Genomic DNA, 20196 nt, shown 5'->3' on the forward strand with positions numbered 1-20196 from the left:
ATTGGTCAATTTGGAACATGGCTATGAGATACTGGCTATTGGAATGCTGAACACTAATAAGGTCCAATCAAAGGTTTGATGAATGGACATCAAGAAGCACTTTGCAGTGTTGATTGTGAAAGGACTTTCTATCAGACTTCCCTGAAAGGGAACTTGGCTGTTGGTATCTTGCTGTTGGTTATCTTGTTACTTTCAAACTGTTAGTTCAAGCCCATCATTCTCTGTCCATACAACTTCTGAATTTGATAATGGAATGAATCACATCATTCATGTTATGTCTGCAGTCATAAAGATGCAGGAAAATGTATTTCCAGTGATTATGAAAGAATAACCATTTTAATGTTTTAACAATAAAGTAAAAACATAAAAATGCTATTCAAATTAAACAGAGATTTTCACTAGCTGTGTCACAGAAAATAAAAAGAAAAAAGCTAATCAGAAAATTCCTTAAAAATGAATTGCCTATGGCAAAGCATATTAAATTTAATTTTAAAAAATTAAATAAAAAAATTTAACTAGAAGCCGAAACATGCAACTAAAAAAAAAAAATCAATCAATTGGATGGCTTTTCTCAGCTCTTTGCCTGAAGGTAGAGTCATTACTAATAATGCAAAATTGACTTTTCTATTGTAGTAAAAGGTTTAATTACACAAGCATTTACACATTTAATACTGATTGCTGTGTCTTTATTAACAAACAAAAAAAAATATCAACTGCAAATAGCAAGGTAGTTATGTTAACTGTGCTGTTCTGTTACATATATTGGTTCCACTTGCAAATAGGTAAATTACAAAGTTGTATAATTTAGATGTTTCTCAGCCATTATTTTACCTGGTAGCAAATATCTTGAACCAAAAAACTAGCTTCCTGTCAATTAAAACTGGCTCAACTCAAAATCTTGTCAATGACTTAAAAAGTGACAATATAATCCTAGAAGACAATTCTGCAGAGATCTACAAACTTTGGCTATTGAGAAATTTTCATTAAGCTCAATGGCTTCTACTGTTTGGAACTCTTTTTCTTAATCTAACTAACTAAACATGCACTTTCTCTTTGGCCTTTTAAATACTTACTCTTCATCCAAGCATTCCATTGTTCAAGTAATTTATTGTGATTGTATTAATGCAGTATAATAGTAAATTCATCTATTAGTGTGGAAAGATATTTGTGATCCCAGTATTAATAATCCCAGAGGACTGCAATTTTTGATATATTCATACCAGCACATCTGGTATCCCCAGTTATGCCATATTCAAAGACTTGTAAATATTGCCAATTCTCCATTTGAATTACATATAGACACTTTTATTGGTATCTGCCTACCAGCTTTAAACAGCATCAAGTTAATTTCACTTTAGCAGCGCCATTAAGCAAGCAGAAGGCAAAGCTACAATACCAGACCCTCATCTTCAGACTTCATAATGCAAAGGAGAAAATGCCAACCCCTGGAAGACCACTGCTTGAAAAAACATGCCCATTGTTGAAATGTTCTATTATAATGCTTATTTTATTAATTTATTTATAAAATCTCTATATAAATGCTGCATATATATATTTTTTATACAGATACCACATATCCTAAATATTTCCAGAGAAGAACGCTGTATATAGAAAAAGTATTTTACTGTAATTAAAGGAAATGAATTAAAAGAATAAACAAACTGAAGACACAAAAGTACAACTGAACAGAACAAACAGAAAAACTTCACTGCCAGCATGGGTCTGTATATGCAGGTGCGAAATTACTGTCTCCTGGCTTCACTACTTGCCAATACCTTAAGTACCACAAACACACATCTTCATTTCACCTGCTGACTTTTTCTCTGCTGCTATTAAGGTCCCGTTTCAACAATGCTGGTTTAATGTCAGTCCTTCCAAACCCCACCTGTAAAGAGGCAACATTGTGCCATCTCTCCCTACTACGAGAGACCATGCATTGTCCTCTGGCAGCCAGAAGCTTTTCTGCCATACTAACAATATCATTTGCTTTTTGTTCCATGCTTGGGGTATGATACAACCCTTGCACCAGATGTGGCACCTGTCCTTTAAAGTTTTGGGAAAATATCACCCGTTCACCTTCAGCATGAACTCTACCAGGGAATCAAGTACATATATAAAGAGAGAATGGAGTGCTATTCTCCAGCATTAGCATGATCATTTAAATTACCACTGCCAGTGCAAATTTCATTTCTTTTTTTCCCGTGGCATAATTTTCATCCCTATTAACATTCTTCAACAAAGTAGTGGATATGAGTGCATTAATACTGTACAAACAATGTATAGTTACTGCTCAGGAACCACTACTGCTGCAAAGCACCCAATAACCAGTTCTATAATAATAGTAAAACAAAGAGAAAGTCTGATTCCAGTAATAATAAGCTCTAAAAAGAATAGCTTTCATCTGTGAACATTGCTTTGTTTAAGGCATGCAAATAAAAGAACCCAAAACAGTAAATTAGGAAAGCAAAACAAGAAAAAAGAAAAATCATCTAGAGACAATACTGTCTTAAATAACAATTAAAAAGGAAAAAGAGAAAAAAAAAATCTCATTAGCTTGTCAGAGTGGCCATTATATGCTTAGTGAAGGAAGTGCTCTGTGGTATTAAAGGACTAATTCCATAAGCCTGGAGTATTTCCCGCTGAGCTTCTGATGCCATTTCTCTTTAGACAACATGTGTGCCCACAAAACTCAGCCAAAAAGGAGGCCTTTGTTTTTTTCACTTTGTTCTGGCATCAGCACGCTTTAAGTTTCTTGAACACAGGTAAATAAACTCATAATCCAGATGGTGCAACAGATGTGAGAGCAGCATTCTGAAATCAACTGACAGTGGGCAATGCTTCCCATTTTCTCTTCTAAACGCTAACTAATATGTAATTCGGAATCTCTGGTGTAGTGAGCATCTGCTCCCTTTGGCCAGCCAAAGGTTACAGGTGTTCCTGATGTCATTTCTCAGTGAGGTGCGAGTCTAGCTCTGTGAGTAAGGTGTATTGGCATTGGGCGGGCTACTGGCCACCTACCGTTTTTGTCATGCTGGGCCTCCATTTGCTGTATCTTCTGTGTCAGCTCTTGCTCGCAAAGCTGGGCTTGGAAGGTCAAGGCCTTGACGTCATCACTACGGCATCGAAGAGCAGTTTCCTTCTCTAGCCTGCAACAATGCAAAAAAAAAAAATAACACCAAAGTAGAAAGACAGACCAAAAGCAGCTGGAAATTAGGGTTTAATGTTCTCAAAAGGGAAAGAAATAAATTGTTCTCTTATGTGGATTCTGGACACTTTGTCCATGTTAGGTGTTCAAGGGAGCACTTCAAATTAAATAGTTCACTGTAATCTGACACGAGGTATATATAGTCTTTGATGATCATACTTATGATTAGACACTTCTTGCAATAATATTCTTTGACTTGTCAGGAGAACATCCAGATAGTAGTAATAAGCACAAAGAGTTTGCTTTTGAATTGCAAAATGGAAAATAAGCTATCATACTAGACAATCTAAAGGATTTCTTACATGTGGTAGCTCTTTCATTTTGTCACCCAATCCCCTATTAATTATTTTTATTATGAATATTATTTATTAATAAATAAACAACATATAATGTATAGATCCAAATTTTTGAAACTAAAAGCTACATACAAAAAAATAATACAAGCTATAGAAAAAAAAATTAGTAAGTGATTGGTCAGCTTTACCCAATAGACTTAGCCTGGGTAACAAGTTAAAAATTACATTTTCCTGTTTAAATCTTAATTTCACTTTGAGGCAAGCAAAAAATGTCAATAATAACTTCAAGCATCTGTGGAAAATATAAAACTGCACTTTACAGAGTACATGACATAAGACGTATTATCAGTTTCCGGTTTTATTCTGAACAGATTTAACACAGGCTGAACAAATGCCTTGCAGGATTCACATTCAGCTTAAAAAGACAGGCTTAAAAACATAGGTTTTAGCTGCTGTTTGTTCACTTAGAAGTGCTAGATTATGCAAACACCTTTCCAGTAGCTATGGAACCTTCTGAACATCTTCAAAATGAAACATGACAGAAATATAAAGATTCATACCTAATATATTTATTCAACATATGACTACACACAGCTTTATATCTCAAATAGCAAATCAGAAGGTTTGAATTCTTTGACCAAATTTAGATGAAGCAGGCACATACCTTGACACGCAGGTATAACAGAAACAAAAGGGATGGAGGGATGGATGAATAAATGGATAAATACTACCAAAAAGAAACTAAGAGAACGAAAGGAAGGAAGACTAGAGGTGATACAGTGGACACATGCAGAGACCAGCAACAAAGGATGGGTCCAATTAGACAGACAGACATTTGTATATACCGTACACAGCAAGGTTCAACTAAGTCACATCTAGGAGCATTAACAAAATGTTCTAAATATCTAAAAAAGGAAATGAAACCACCACTGCATAACACGCCAATATGTTTTCTAGACTATTCAAATGAGTGACTACATATGTTTCAACCTCTACTTTTTATTGTAGTATATGAGAATGTATAAATAGCTGCAGATAATGACAAAAAAAAGTTAATTATAGGTCTTAGCCCAACACCTTGTCAGCCTATACTGATTTATTATATTTAGCCCCATTAGTATGATAAAGCTGCATTGTGCAAGCTAGACCCAACAGTTTTATTCCCTTATCAAAAAAAAGCAAGTGCCACCCTACAGTTTTGCTTTGTGCATTATTTACCCTCTGTCACACACGTATTTAGCTGCCGGTCCTATAGCCTTTAAGGTTTTTTTTGTGTGTGTGTGTGTGTGTGTGTTTTTTCCCATTTCTGCTCTCTCTCTCCCCCCTCCTTTTTCCTTCAACTAAACTGGCTCTGGCTCCCTCCATCTGGTCCCCCTTCCTTCAGCAGCCCCGCACCTGTTCACACCTCCTCTCCTGTTGGATTCCACTGAACATTTCCTCCTCTGCCAGGGCTATTCTGGCACTCACAACCTTTCTGTCATTCAATCCATCTGTCAGAAGTGAACTTTGTTTACCGCCAGCTTCTGCTTTCTTCTTCAAGAAGCGCAAGCCCCCTCAAGGTCACTGTGAACTGAACTGCCGGCACCAATTTGCAACCCCCTCCCCATCTCACTCACACACACACCCAACAGCACACATACTGCAAGTACACATTACTCTAATAAAGTCACATTCAAATCTTTCACTTTAGTTTAATAACCATGCCAATCAAAAATGTTTAGAATGTAGGAGTTGATGGCAATATTTTGAGAGAACTAAAATAAAACTTCACTCTACTAACATAATACTAATTAACTGATGTGGGCAACATGTTTTTAATAAAAGCAACTACAATATCAAATGGTGTTCCTTTACTCTTGTAATGTTAATTCTGAACAACTTATACACATATTGAAATGCTTCAAGATGTTTGTCACAACGTCATTATTCTGAATTACAGGATTTCAATTAATTTGTGAAGACGAAGGTTGGCTTAATAAAAAGGAAGAAAAAGTGCTGGCGTTCCATGTATTATTAGAACACTGTTCCATGCCATTGTTTAGGAAATTTGAAGTAAGTGGTTCCAGCAAAAAGAGTTGAGGCATCAACAATAGAGTATGCTTGACTATAAAGTCTAATTATTAAAAATGTAAAAAGACTGCATGCATAAATGCTGCAACAAATAAATAACAGCAAAATATAAATTAAAGGAATGGATGTCTTGGAATTCATTTTTCACTGCCTCTCCTTGGAATTGTTAATCTATTTATTCTGTAATTATGAGTACCGTTTCCTATAAGATATATCAAACTCACAAAGGCTCCAGGCACACCACCTGCTGTCAATGAGCACTGCCTGTTCTCTGGCTCTGCTAAAACTATTGCTGTTGACTAGGTACCAAACCCAGAAAAGCTGCCGTTGACAAACTTTATTTAAATAAAAAAAAAATATCATTAATGACTCAAAAACAGTCATTACACACAGTATTATGTATAATAAATTAACTTGAAGCTACATATCTAATATAGCCAATGCATGGGCACTTACACAAAAATGGATTTCAAGACGCAGGGTGAAAAGCAACGTATGATATGTAATGCAGTTGAGGGATATACAGTGTGCATTCCATCTGCCCCTTTGGCCAGATTAGCACCAAGGAGCTCCAGGGTGGAGTTAAACTGGCAGGGGAATGATTACATGAGGAACGGTCAAGCCTGCAGGGCCTTTTTTCACTCACTATGCCACAGCAACCCCTGTAGCTGCTAGAGCATCCTACAGACCTCTGCAGAGCTGCCTAAAGTTTGTAGGGTGGAAATGGATGCCAACAAATGAAAGGAACTAATGCTGCCCATCTGTTACCAGCTTTATTACATGGGGATCTCAGTAGTTCAGTTTAAATTGGGGAGAAAAAGAAGGTAAATTGACTCATTTGAGAAGTAGAAAGGAACCCTAAAATGAAACATATTTGGAATAAGAGCAGTTTCTCATGTTCAGAAGAAATGTAAATGAAAGCATTCAGTTGCAAGAACACAGTTAAAAAAATAAATCAATGTATCATTTTACTGTCTTTTACATACAAGGTACAATATTAATTTTATTCTTTATAATGTATCACAATTAAATACTTTACAGAAAATATAAGAAAATGTACAAATAAAGGGAATTTAGTAACATCTTCTCAAGCCATGTTAAATCTTACTACATTTTTAGGTAAGATATTGTTATTTGGGTAACTTATATTTTTAGATATTCTATAAACTCTACATAGAAGTGGTAATCTCAGAGCATTTAAACAGTAACCCTATGTTTCTTCCGTGGATCTACTTAAATAAGGTTCACAACTATATCTGCCTTTGGAACATTACCCCAATGTTTATTTATGTCTCCCAAAGGAAATAAAAAAGTATGTTATATATTAATCAATAGAAAAGAAAACCTTTTCCTATATAAAGAAATTATTTTTTAAGCTCTGCCATAGGAAGAAGTGTTATGCTTTCCTCAGTAAATTCTATAGCTCATAATTGAAGATATTGATGATTTCTTATCTATTTTGTGAGATCTCGCATCTCACAAAGGTCTATGTCGATAAAATGTTCCACTCTACCAGAAATAATTAATACAATTAACTGGATCTTTTTAAAAAAAAAAGACACTTGCCGTCTGGCACTAAAACATTCCAAGCGCGTACTATATTGATTACATTACATTACAAGATATTAAAAAAAAGGAATAAAATGTTCTTGTGTTAAAAAGAAATGCCACACTACTGGAATAAACAATTATATCTATAGATTGCAAAATATTACTGTTAGAATTACACCTTAATGCTATAATACATCTTTTTAAAACATACTAAAATTAAAAAGTGTATAATTTCAACATGAACATTACTATACAGATGATCATTTTTACTCTAAATCTAGTTGGTAATAGATAAGTACTTTTAACAGAGCTTATGCTTCTTTTATCCTTAAGACAGATGTTATGGTTAATTTTGTTCACTCTTAAGTATTTATAGTGTCAACCCACATGCTTAGGTGGCATTTTAAGGGCTCCCACATGGTATGTGATATCACATGATACTGAGTGGGGGGCACTGTTGCTAATAAAGTCTCCATTTCCATCCTCACAATACATCATCACAGTACACAGGACATCAGCTAGAAGACATCTGACATCACTTCCTTTTTAGTCCAGGATCCCTCTTTAAAAACAAGATGGCCACTGGAAGTAGCCATTCTGTTTTGAACTAGCGACAAAAAGAAAGACAGCTCTCCTGCTCTGAAGAAACCTTTTGTTGCTTGGCAGACACCATTGTCTTTGTTTTTCTGTTCTTTTTCCATTTCTTTGGCACTCGATTAAATGGGGTTATCAGGGTGGTACCCCAACTCATCATGCTGTCTGATTCTCATTTACTGCAATAGACTATAAAAAAACTACAATTACATCTTTGGCATAAGTTAAATTGTTGGAGAATACTATGTTTATTTTTTATATGTAGAGATGTGTACCCTGAGATGGATTGTACCACTGTTTAAGATTGTATATTGCGTTGCACTCAGTGAATCTAGAAAAAGTATGGCTCCACAATCCCTACTTTTGGATTAAGTGGATTTAGATTAGAAAATGAATTAGCCATTTAATCATATATGAATTAGGTCACATTGTAAATGTCAAGATTGCATTGAAAATGCAACAATTGAGAGGTATGTTTTAGTTGAAATACTACAAGTCCAGAGTTGGCTGCTTGAGCATAATTACTTGATTGCCTGATTTGGTCTATAACATCATCTTCTATTTGTGAATCTTTCAGGAGAGTTTAAACTGCTGCAGAGTTTTTGTGTATCAAACACCAGAGCTTGAAAGCCACGGTGGAATTCTGAGGGCAGGAAGGCACAAACACTCAGAGAAGAACAGCTGTTTAGGCAATGGAGTTCTGGACTGCCATGTTCTTTACTACATTGTTTGAATTGTAGGCAGTTAGGTCAACCCACTAGAGAAAGACAAGACAACCCCAGAAAAACAGTCTTCTGAAGTCTGCATTTATAAGTGAAAATACAAATATAGTACATAGAAAAAATAGTTATAGCTGTAATACAGTTACACCTGATAATTTATAAAGCTTGATGCTTGTGGAGTGAAACTGTTATATTCATTAAATGCAGCCAAGGACAATCCATAAGCAGAGAATGGTGGGCAGACATCAGGTGTTAAATTTGTGGGATCTCTTTAATTTTAAGCAAATGTCACTATAGAGCACTTCTGAACTACATCGAAAGGTTTAATAAAGATTGTTTATATACTGTATTTATTATTTATATATCTCCTGTCAACCATGGAGAATCCACCGTATCCACTGAACAGTATGATCTCCAGACAGAGAAGCAGCTCTAGCGATAGACTGCTGTCCCCATCCTGCTCCACTGACAGACTGAGGAGATTGTTCCTCCCCCACACTATGCAACTCTTCAATTCCACCCGGGGGGTAAACATGAACACTATACAAGATTATAGACTGTTATACCTGCCTCGCACTCTCCACCTTGCTTTTTTGCAATCCACTGCATTTTTATTGCTCCTAATTAATATTGTTTTTATCAGTATGCCGCTGCTGGAGTATGTGAATTTCCCCTTGGGGATTAATAAAGTATTTATCTAGTATGGATGTCCATGGGTGCATCCTATTTTAATTGTGTTATGCATGACCCATGGGAAAGAGACCTAGAGACATTGTCCAGGACAGTGTAATGAGGGACAGCAAGTCTGTGACAGAAAGAGCTTAATGCTATATAATATTATATGCTTGCAGTTGCAGTTTAAGTCAAAAGCTTGCTTGCTCAGCTAAATAAGCTCATTTGGTAACCTGCTCCATACTGAATAGAACATCCTGGATTCACAGCCATCTCTCCATTTGAGGATGAGGAACTGAGGGGTGTGGAGCAACAGTGACAACACCCTAGAGATAAGTACATCATGTAGCTGCTCTGGAAACACCTGATATTTTTCCCCAGATGTACTAAGACTTTTGGTAAGAACAAGGAGAATGGTATACTCTGCTCAGCACATACATCATGAAACAAATCAATAAATAACAAAGCATTTTCAGTCAGCTTAATCTTGTTCAGGGTCACTGAGGGCTGGAGACAATCCTGGCAACATCAGGCACAGGAAAAACCAGTCCTGGACAGGGCACAAATACACTGTAGGGATCAATATACAACATAGAACCACTAATTAACCTGCAAGGCTCGTCTTTGGAATGTGATATAGAAAATAGTGCACACATTAACTAGTGATTTGAGTAGCTGATTCTGTATGCATATCCTCATTCCATAACCAGATATTTCAACATTCACTGTCATCCAGGTACAGTTATCCATGCATTGTAGAGAAATGTTTGGGGCACAAAACCATCTGTTAAGTGCAAATTAACTCTAACAATTCTGGCTTCTACATAAATAAAATGTAAATATTATTATTGTCTAAACCAGCCATTAAAAAATTAAAACTGGGGAAAAAATAACTGTATTAAGTGCAGTTAGTTATGATTCAAGGAAAACAACAAATCTGATGCCATTTATGTTTTGTAAGTCATAATATATAAAAATTGAATGTGACTTCTGAATTCATTGCAAAATAAATATACTCAAAAGACTACCATCTGCTTTTTAGATTTACACAATACATAAAACTTGATCAACAATATTTTCATGCCTGCTATTTTAAAGTAATTTCTTTGTTACTTTTCATTTGGAATGATGGATAACATTTGTGTCTCACAATGCTTGACTCCTGGGCTCAGAATTCAAACTGTGATGCCTTCTGTGTGGAGTGTATATTTTATTCCCTTTGGTCACGTAAATTTCCTTCAGGGACTCTGCTTTCCTCCTACAGGCCAGACACAAGCTGCTTGATTTTTTGCCAATGTTATACAGCCCTGGCATGAGTGTGGGTGTCTTTGTACACCCTGTGATACACTTGTGTTGCATTAAAGGAAACTTCTGTCTTGTATTCAATGATGTGACGGCGGCACCAATTCTTATATATGATCAAACCTGAAATTAAGTAGTGAAAAACTTTTACTTTATTTCTATTGCTTAGCTAGTGCCATGATAAAAGATACAACTATAGCATGACAGTCTAAAAACTGAAAGATACAGAAGCGACAAAAATAAAATGGTCTTGAATTGTCTGCAATATGAAAAATACATATATACAGTGCATCCGGAAAGTATTCACAGCGCATCACTGTTTCCACATTTTGTTATGTCACAGCCTTATTCCAAAATGGATTAAATTAATTTTTTTCCTCAGAATTCTACACAACACACCCCATAATGACAATGTGAAAAAAAGTTTACTTGAGATTTTTGCAAATTTATTAAAAATAAAAAAATTGAGAAATCACATGTACTAAGTATTCACAGCCTATTTCCCCTGATCATCCTTGAGATGTTTCTGTGGCTTAATTGGAGTCCACCTGTGGTAAATTCAGTTGATGTGACATGGATTTGGAAAGGCACACACCTGTCTATATAAGGTTCCACAGTTGACAGTTCATGTCAGAGCACAAACCAAGCATGAAGTCAAAGGAATTGTCTGTAGACCTCTGAGACAGGATTGTCTCGAGGCACAAATCTTGGGAAGGTTACAGAAAAACGTCTGCTGCCTTTAAGGTCCGAATGAGCACAGTGGCCTCCATTATCCATAAGTGGAAGAAGTTCAAAACCACCAGGACTCTTCCCGGCCATCTAAACTGAGCGATCGGGGGAGAAGGGCCTTAGTCAGGGAGGTGACCAAGAACCTGACGGTCACTCTGTCAGAACTCCAGAGGTCCTCTGTGGAGAGAGGAGAACCTTCCAGAAGGACAACCATCTCTGCAGCAATCCACAAATTAGGCCTGTATGGTAGAGTGGCCGGACAGAATCCACTCCTTAGTAAAAGGCACATGGCAGTCCGCCTGGAGTTTGCCAAAAGGCACCTGAAGGACTCTCAGACCATGAGAAACAAAATTCTCTGGTCTGATGAGACAAAGATTGAATTCTTTGGTGTGAATGCCAGGCATCACGTTTGGAGGAAACCAGACACCGCTCATCACCACCAGGCCAATACCATCCCTACAGTGAAGCATGGTGGTGGCAGCATCATGCTGTGGGGATGTTTTTCAGCGGCAGGATCTGGGAGACTAATCAGGATAAAGGGAAAGATGACTGCAGCAATGTACAGAGACATCCTGGATGAAAACCTGCTCCAGAGCGCTCTTGACCTCAGACTGGGGCGACGGTTCATCTTTCAGCAGGACAACGACCCTAAGCACACAGCCAAGATATCAAAGGAGTGGCTTCAGGACAACTCTGTGAATGTCCTTGAGTGGCCCAGCCAGAGCCCAGACTTGAATCCGATTGAACATCTCTGGAGAGATCTTAAAATGGCTGTGCACCGACGCTTCCCATCCAACCTGATGGAGCTTGAGAGGTGCTGCAAAGAGGAATGGGCGAAACTGGCCAAGGATAGGTGTGCCAAGCTTGTGGCATCATATTCAAAAAGACTTGAGGCTGTAATTGCTGCCAAATGTGCATCGACAAAGTATTGAGCAAAGGCTGTAAATACTTATGTACATGCGATTTCTCCGTTTTTTTATTTTTAATAAATTTGCAAAAACCTCAAATAAACTTTTTTCACGTTGTCATTATGGGGTGTTGTGTCTAAAATTCTGAGGAAAAAAAAGAATTTAATCCATTTTGGAATAAGGCTGTAACATAACAAAATGTGGAAAAAGTGATGCGTTGTGAATACTTTCCAGATGCACTGTATATTTTGAAGCGATCATCACAGGCCACAGTATATTCTGTAAAGTGTTTACTCCTTTTCCTTTATTTAAAACCATTTATAATAATAAAGGACACAGCTTTAATAGCATCATTAATGAAAATACTTTTTAACAGCAAGCATTTTTATTTTTTTATTGCAATTCTCTGTAAATGTATTTGTAATTACATAAACACATAATTATTAAAACTTAATCAAACAAAATGCAAAGGATAAAATAAGAAAAATATGTTGTTTTTAACATTCTCAATTATTTTTCTGCATTCCATAGATTTCTCAAAGCTTTATTTGGAACATTCATTTGAAACTTTTAGCTGCACGAGTACTACAAAAGAAGGATCTTTTGAGATAAAGAACATCGCTGTTTGCAATTAACTTAGGGCACATGTTCAAACCATCCTAATCCAATTCAGTGTTATGGCAGGCTAGAGCCTCTGTCTGCAGCACAGGCTACAGAGAAGGAAACAAACCTAGACAGGACAGTAGTCCACCACATGACACATGCACACACCCACACAGTGCCAATTAAGAACTGCTAATTAACTTCATGGGATGACACAGGAATTCCAATGCAGACATGGGAAGAAGCGGCAATCTCCACACAGACAACAATCTGAAATAGAATTCAAACCCGGGACACTAAACCCAGAAAACCAACAGCAGTATACATTGTACCACCAGCCTATAATTTTGCAATTTAGAATATTCAGATATATTCTAAATTGGTGCAATACACAGATAATATCAAATTATGAGGAATATTAAAGAATAGGTTGGCAGAAAAAAATATTCAAAATCACTTTGTAAAGAATATGGAAAATAACAATGCAGACATGTTCCAAAGTCTTTCTACCATGTACAAAATTACTCTGGCAAGCCACAAAGGTCGAAGAAGGATCAGAAGATAAATGTGTACCTAAGGAATAGGTAGAGTCAGGCATGTGTGAAAAGGGAGTAACTATGAGGGCAATACCTCTCCCAAGTCTCAGAGGCCTCCTCCTCTTGTGCTTCCAGTAACAACTCACCTCCTGACTACTGACATTCACATCCTCTGCCATCAGACCAGAAGTCTCTCCCCTTCCATCTTGGATGAGATTTAAAGAGACTCTATACTGGAATTCTGCATTCATTTCTGAAACTTGCACTGGAATGTGCAAAATCAACAGCAGTGATTTCCTGTATAAGGGATTTTTGATTCTAAACGACTTGAATGGTCATCATTTTGTTTTGTGCACTTTCAACTTGTTTCTCGACTTATTCATTTCACTCTACAGGGCTTGCCCAATTAGTACTGCAACTCTTTATCTCATTTCTGTTATTTTGCTACAGTAGATTAGTCACCAGGTATACCAAATAGCCTAAGGATTATGACCAAAAAGTAAACAGTAGTTACAGTATACTCAAAATCATTCGAAAGAATCTGAAAAACAACCAAATGATATTTGAGATCAAAAAGTCTTTTGAAAAGACTTCTGGGAAAGAAAGTTCCAGAATTACAGTGTCTACCATAAAAAATTAGGGTAAATATTAAACATTAATAGAATTGATTTATTAAAATTCAAGTAGTAGAAAAATAGTATAACCATAATGTTCTCTAAACAACCCCATCCGAGTGAGAGAAAAACGCATGTTAACGTTCAGAAATTCCTAAAGTAAGTACTCATAACTGACACAAAACAATAGCAATTAAAAAGATAACATTTGGACTGCAATGCCCAACACCTTTTGCCACTGGCTTCTACTTCTGGTCATCTTATGGTTAGTAAACAAAGGCCAGTCTAGGGCAAGTGAGGAGACAACAGGATTGCATTGTGCAAACACTGCAATTATCAAAATCCATAAAGAAATAAATGTTTAAATAAACATTTTCTTTTAAACAAACTATATCAGAGGAGTCTATCTTTTCGAAAGTAATAAATAAAATTGTTAAAAACAAATGGAAAAATGTTACAACATCCTTCCCTGAGCAGTTCTTATCTAGAAAATCCCTTTGGCTGCAAGTACTTGGATGGGCCCAAATCTCACCAGCGCCACTCACATGACAAACACTGTAGTGACTTATTGTTTGCTTCACTCACTCCTTCCTCACACCACATCTAATAACATTCCTCCTCTGGTGTCTGAATGTCTTCACTGATTTCCTGCTTAGACATCGTCAGTGAACCAGGACTCCTGAGCTGTCGTTTTTCGCTATCTCAAAGGTTGTCAATCCCTGGTCCTCACTGCAGAAGAAAAGTGATGACCCTGCTCTCCCTGAAAACACATCCAACAGATTGGAGATGAACCCATTCAACCATGCTGCCTTCAATTTCCTTTCAATTACATTTCTCCCAACCGATGTGCTTTCACTCCACTTGTATCATTTCAATTGCTTGATTGATCGGTTGCTTCATCTTTTCTCTCTCCTCAGATCCAAATCTCCACTCTCTGTACTCTGTCACCCATTTTTAAGGCCAAATTGAGCAACTGATTGCTTAAACTGCCTGTGGTGACCCATCGTGAGACACCAAATGCGACCCTTTCCCATTGAATAGAATGTTGAGTCATGACTTCCCACGTCTTAAAAGCAGACAACCTGGTTGCAACCTGTAGTTTAAGAAACTATGTGCTAGACAATATAAAATAGCCGTTAAAAGTGTTACTGTACAATATGTATGAAATGGTCAGTGGTAAGAAAAGATTTCAAGTGTAGTTTAAAGTTATGGTCACTGTGCTACCAAAAAAAATGAAAGCTGCACCATACCATTGTCCAGACAAGACCAACTAGGGACACCTATGCACTAAGGTACTGTGACAGCCAAAAGCAACTGAGTCAGTTTCTCAAAAGTGCTAAAAAATAAATAGCAAAAAGGTGTGTCTATTGCTGAACACATTCACTCATATAAAAGCCCACTGAGATACATTTAGTCTATCTTGGAGCATTTTAATAAACTTGAGAAGGAAACTAGTTTCTCCAGAACTGAACACACAAAAATATAAAGTATACACCAACACCAGGATAGGCAGTATTTTTCCACATCATCCTTGCAATTGCTTAGAGCAGCTTTGTATATTTATTCACATTTACCATGATCTCTTGTCTCTGTGACTCCATACACTTGCTAAGGAGAGGGTTACCTGCCCTTTAACATCTCTCTCTCTCAGACTAGTTCAGCTTCCTGTACCCCAATTGCAATAAATATGTAAATAATAATTGTACTACATCTCTGTAATTGTGGGTAGGTAAAGTGACTTGCTCAGGGCATATGGGAATTAGGGTGTGTACTGGCAACCCTAGGCTTTGAAGTCCATGTCTTACCCCAAACCACACTACCTGTCAGGGCATTTAATACAAACAAAAAATTCATTGCCCCTAGCAGCCTTTGGGTGGCCACAGTAGAATTTGCAGGACCTCCCTAGTACTCTTATAATTCCTTTTAAACATGAAAATATAATACAGAAAAAGAACAAGACACTTTATTTATGTATTAAATGCAATTAAAGGAAATGGAATTATTTACTGAGCTGTCTGTAATTTGCTAAAGCGTTTGCAAAAATCAGAGGAGAAAAAGTTGCCATTTTCTCAGCCATAGCAGAAAGTAGAGAGTAGTTAGCTATAATGATTTTGAAAAACAGCTGGTAACACTGATGTACAAAATTGGAACACTGTAATGATCAAAAGCCAAGTTTAATTCTTACTTATTGCCTGGGCAAATGTCCCTCTGTTTGTAATCATCTTTTGACAGTTTTTTTTTTTTTAAGCAACTCACAATCTCTGCCCTTAAATAACAGCTGTTAATTATAAAACTAATTTTGGTATATTTAGAAGAGAAACTTTAATTAGTCATGATCTTAGTTCAGTTTAAATCGCCACACTACGTCCTATGTGATGCCCCAGCCAAAGCTGAAACAACATGATAGAGACTCTTTTTACTATCACCATTATATTTCACAATAGGACTGAAGTTACAAGTGGCAGAAATTCTACTACTGTATTTTACAATGTCATCGCGTTGATGAGAATAAGCGGATCATCAAAAAATCATGTAAAATTCTACCTGTACACAAACAACAGTTCTCAAAATAAAAGACAGACAGTGGCAGAGAATATACTTGAGTTGTTTAAAAGCATTTTAACTTCCAGAAGGTATTAACAAGAAATTGTCTTTAGCAACTTAAATTAAAAAAAAAAACAATATAAATAACAAATCTATAAGAATAACCACTACTTTTCTATTTCATACTGTCTGCCCATGTACTGTAGAGTGCATGTCCTATAAACAGAAGCAATAAATCAGTGCCATCTTATATATTTTATCCTACATACTTACACACAATTGAAAAGCAAAGATAGACCATTGCATAAAATTCCTGTTTGTTTTTAACTTTTATAACAGAACAATCTAAACGAGAATAAGCCATTCAGCCCAACAAAGCTATCCAGTCTTATTTACTTAATTCTTCTTTAAAAAAAAAAAAAAATCAACTCTACTTTTGAAAGTCCCTAAAGTCTTACTGTCTACCACACTACTTGGGAGCTTATTCCAAGTGTCTATGGTTCTCTTGGTAAAGAAAATTTTCCCAATCTATGTCTATATGTCTATATCTACCCATAAAAAGTTTACAACTGTGTTCCATGATCTTGATGGACTCATTTTAAAATAACAGTCTCAAACCACTGTATTAATTCCTTTCATGATTTTAAACATTTCACTCAGGTCTCCTCTTAATCTTCTTTTGCTTAAACTGAAAAGGCTCAGCTCTTTTAATTTTTCTTCATAATTCATCCCCTGTAGCTCTGGAATAAGCCTCGTCGCACATCTCCGGACCTTTCTTAGCGCTGCCATGTCCTTTTTGTAGTCTGGACACCAAAACAGCAGACAGTATTCCAGATGAGGCTTTACCGGAGTATTATAAAGCTTGAGCAGAACCTCCTTGGACTTATATTTCCTGACATTAAATTTTATCTGCTTCAAATCTGCCCTAGCCTGTATGCTGCCCAAATCCTTCTGTAATGATTTAATGGATTCCAAATTATCTGCCAATCCACCTGTCTTGGTATCGTCTGCAAACTTAAATAGCTTGTTACTAGTATTCCTATGCAAATAAGTTATATATATTAAAAACAGCAGCAGCCCTAGCACCAATCCCTGTTGAACACCACTCCTAACATCTGATAAGGTTCCTTGCACCATTGCCCTTTGCTTCCCATGTCTGAGCCAATTCTGCACCCATCTATAAACGCTTTCTGAAAGTCAAGAAAAATAATATCAAATGCTCCATTTTGATCATATCCTATTGCTGCTTCCTCATAGAATTCCAGCATGTTAGTAAAACACGATCTCCCTTCTTCTGAACCCATATTGACTGTTCAGAAAAACTCCTGTACTTGCCATGTGCTGCTCAATCTTCTCCTTATAATTCCTTCCATTAATTTTCTGTGCTGCACATTAAGCTTATTGGCCTATAGTTGCTTGGATTTGTCGGGTCACCCTTTTTTTTTTTTTTAAATATCTTGTTCTGGGGCCTCATGCATAACGCTGTGTGTAGAATTCACACTCTAACATGGTGTACGGACAAAAGCGGAAATGAGCTTACTCACAAAAAAATCCAGATGCATAAATCTGTGCGAACGCCAACTTCCACATTCTTCCACTACATAAATCCCGGTCAGTGTGAAAAGTAACCCACGCACCTGCTGTCCCACCCCGTCTCCTCCCAGATTAATGAAAATCAATATAAATAGCCCTTAAGCTCAGCGTTCTGTGAAAAGGCAATAGCAAAAGCACTGGGGGAAACGGAAGAATTTCAGCGAATACCAAGTGGAGGCAAGGAAAAATTTACTATTTGTTGGTTTAAACAGTGATATAAACAACAAAAGGAAGTTGATCATGACACATGGTGTCAGAGAAACTCGAAAGCTCAAGTTCACAAAGTCACACAGTGCAAAATAAAAAAAGAAGGTGTCAGATATCAAAGTCGCTGTGAAAAGGAGAGTCGTAGCCCACTGTCTGAGTTTCATATGAAAGCTTATTAGGGTACAGAGGAAAAAAAAATAGGCACACAGTGAGGAAAAAAAGCACGAAATGTAAACTTTAATCTCGAAATTTCCACTTTAATCACGTAGTTTATTTTGTCATTAAAGTAGAAAATCATAAACTTTATCTTAAAATCGTTTGATTTACTAGTTTCTCAAATCCCATCGTAACTAAAGTAGCATGTTAAATGCTTTGTTTTGTATTTGATCTTCTATGTGCTCTGTGTGTGTGAATCACTACATGCTTCCATTCTTTCTCTTCCTCCGACAGGACACAGAATCCATTACATTCATGATATTACAGCTCTCTGAATAATTAAAATACTGAGATGTATACTTGATATCATTTTCATGATGATAGAAGTTAAAGTATGTTAATAAAAATGGGAACATGATGCTTGCTGCGCGCAAAATTCGATTAAATAAACTGCTCAAAAAAATTAAAGGAACACTTTGAAAACACATCAGATCTCAATGGGAAAAAGAAATCCTCCTGGATATCTATACTGATATAGACTGGGTAATGTGGTAGGAACGAAAGGATGCCACATCGTTTGATGGAAATGAAAATGATCAACGTACAGAGCCCTGAATTCAAAGACGCCCCAAAAATCAGAGTGAAAACATTATGTGGCAGGCTAGTCCATTTTGCCAAAATTTAATTGCAGCAACTCAAAATTGTACGCAGCACTTTGTATGGCCCCTGTGTTCTTCTATACATGCCTGACAACATTGGTGCATGCTTCTAATGAGATGACAGATGGTGTTGTGGGGGATCTCCTCCCAGATCTGGACCAGGGCATCACCGAGCTCCTGGACAGTCTGAGGTGCAACCTGGTGGCATTGGATGGACCAAAACATAATGTCCCAGAGGTGTTCTATTGGATTTAGGTCAGGAAAGTGTGGTGGCCAGTCAATGGTATCAGTTCCTTCATCCTCCAGGAACTGCCTGCATACTCTCACCACATGAGGCCAGGAATTGTCGTGCACCAGGAGCCACTGTACCAGCATAGGGTCTGACAAAGGGTCCAAGGATTTCATCCTGATACCTAATGGCAGCCAAGGTGCCTTTGTCAAGCCTGTAGCGGTCTGTGTGACCCTCCATGGATATGCCTCCCCAGACAATCATTAACCCACCACCAAACTGCTCATGCTGAATGATGTCACAGGCAGCATAATGTTCTCCATGGCTTCTCCAGACCCTTTTACTTCTGTCACATGCTCAGGGTGAACCTGCTATCATCTGTAAAAAGCACAGGGCACCAGTGGTGCATCTGCCAATTCTGGTATTCTATGGTGAATGCCAATCGAGCTGCATGCTGCTGGGCAGTGAGCTCAGGGCCCATTAGAGGACATGGGGCCCTTGGGTCACCCTCATGAAGTCTTTCTGGTTGTTTGGTCAGAGACATTCACACCAGTGGCCTGCTGGAGGTCATTTTGTAGGGCTCTGGCAGTGCTCATCCTGTTCCTCCTTGCCCAAAGGAGCAGATACTGGTCCTGCTGATGGGTTATGGACCTTCTATGGCCCTCTCCAGCTCTCCTAGAGTAACTGCTTGTCTCCTAGAATCTCCTCCATGCCCTTGAGACTGTGCAGGGAGACACAGCAAACCTTCTGGCAATGACACGTATTGATGTGCCATCCTGGAGAAGTTGGACTACCTGTGCAACCTCTGTAGGGTCCAGGTATCGCCTCATGCTACCAGTAGTGACACTGACTGTAGCCAAATGCAAAACTAGTGAAGAAACAATCAGAAAAGATGAGGAGGGAAAAATGTCAGTGGCCTCCACCTGTTAAACCATTCCTGTTTTGGGGGTCATCTCATTGTTGCCCCTCTAGTGCATCTGTTGTTAATTTCATTAACACCACAGCA

The 20196-nt window shown here is 37.4% G+C and overlaps 1 protein-coding gene across 4 annotated transcripts in view; it reads right to left on the bottom strand.

The window, feature by feature from the left end:
- Positions 1-20196, bottom strand: part of sdccag8 (SHH signaling and ciliogenesis regulator sdccag8) — a 186361-nt gene that overhangs the window by 67288 nt on the left and 98877 nt on the right. For all 4 annotated transcript variants that reach the window (XM_039738727.1, XM_039738726.1, XM_039738725.1 and 1 more), the window contains one exon: positions 3019-3146. In XM_039738727.1, the coding sequence (XP_039594661.1) occupies positions 3019-3146 (128 nt within the window). The remainder of the gene's footprint in view (positions 1-3018; positions 3147-20196) is intronic.

The sequence above is a fragment of the Polypterus senegalus genome, chromosome 16, assembly GCF_016835505.1.
Source record: "Polypterus senegalus isolate Bchr_013 chromosome 16, ASM1683550v1, whole genome shotgun sequence".
Classification (NCBI taxonomy): Eukaryota; Metazoa; Chordata; class Cladistia; order Polypteriformes; family Polypteridae; genus Polypterus; species Polypterus senegalus.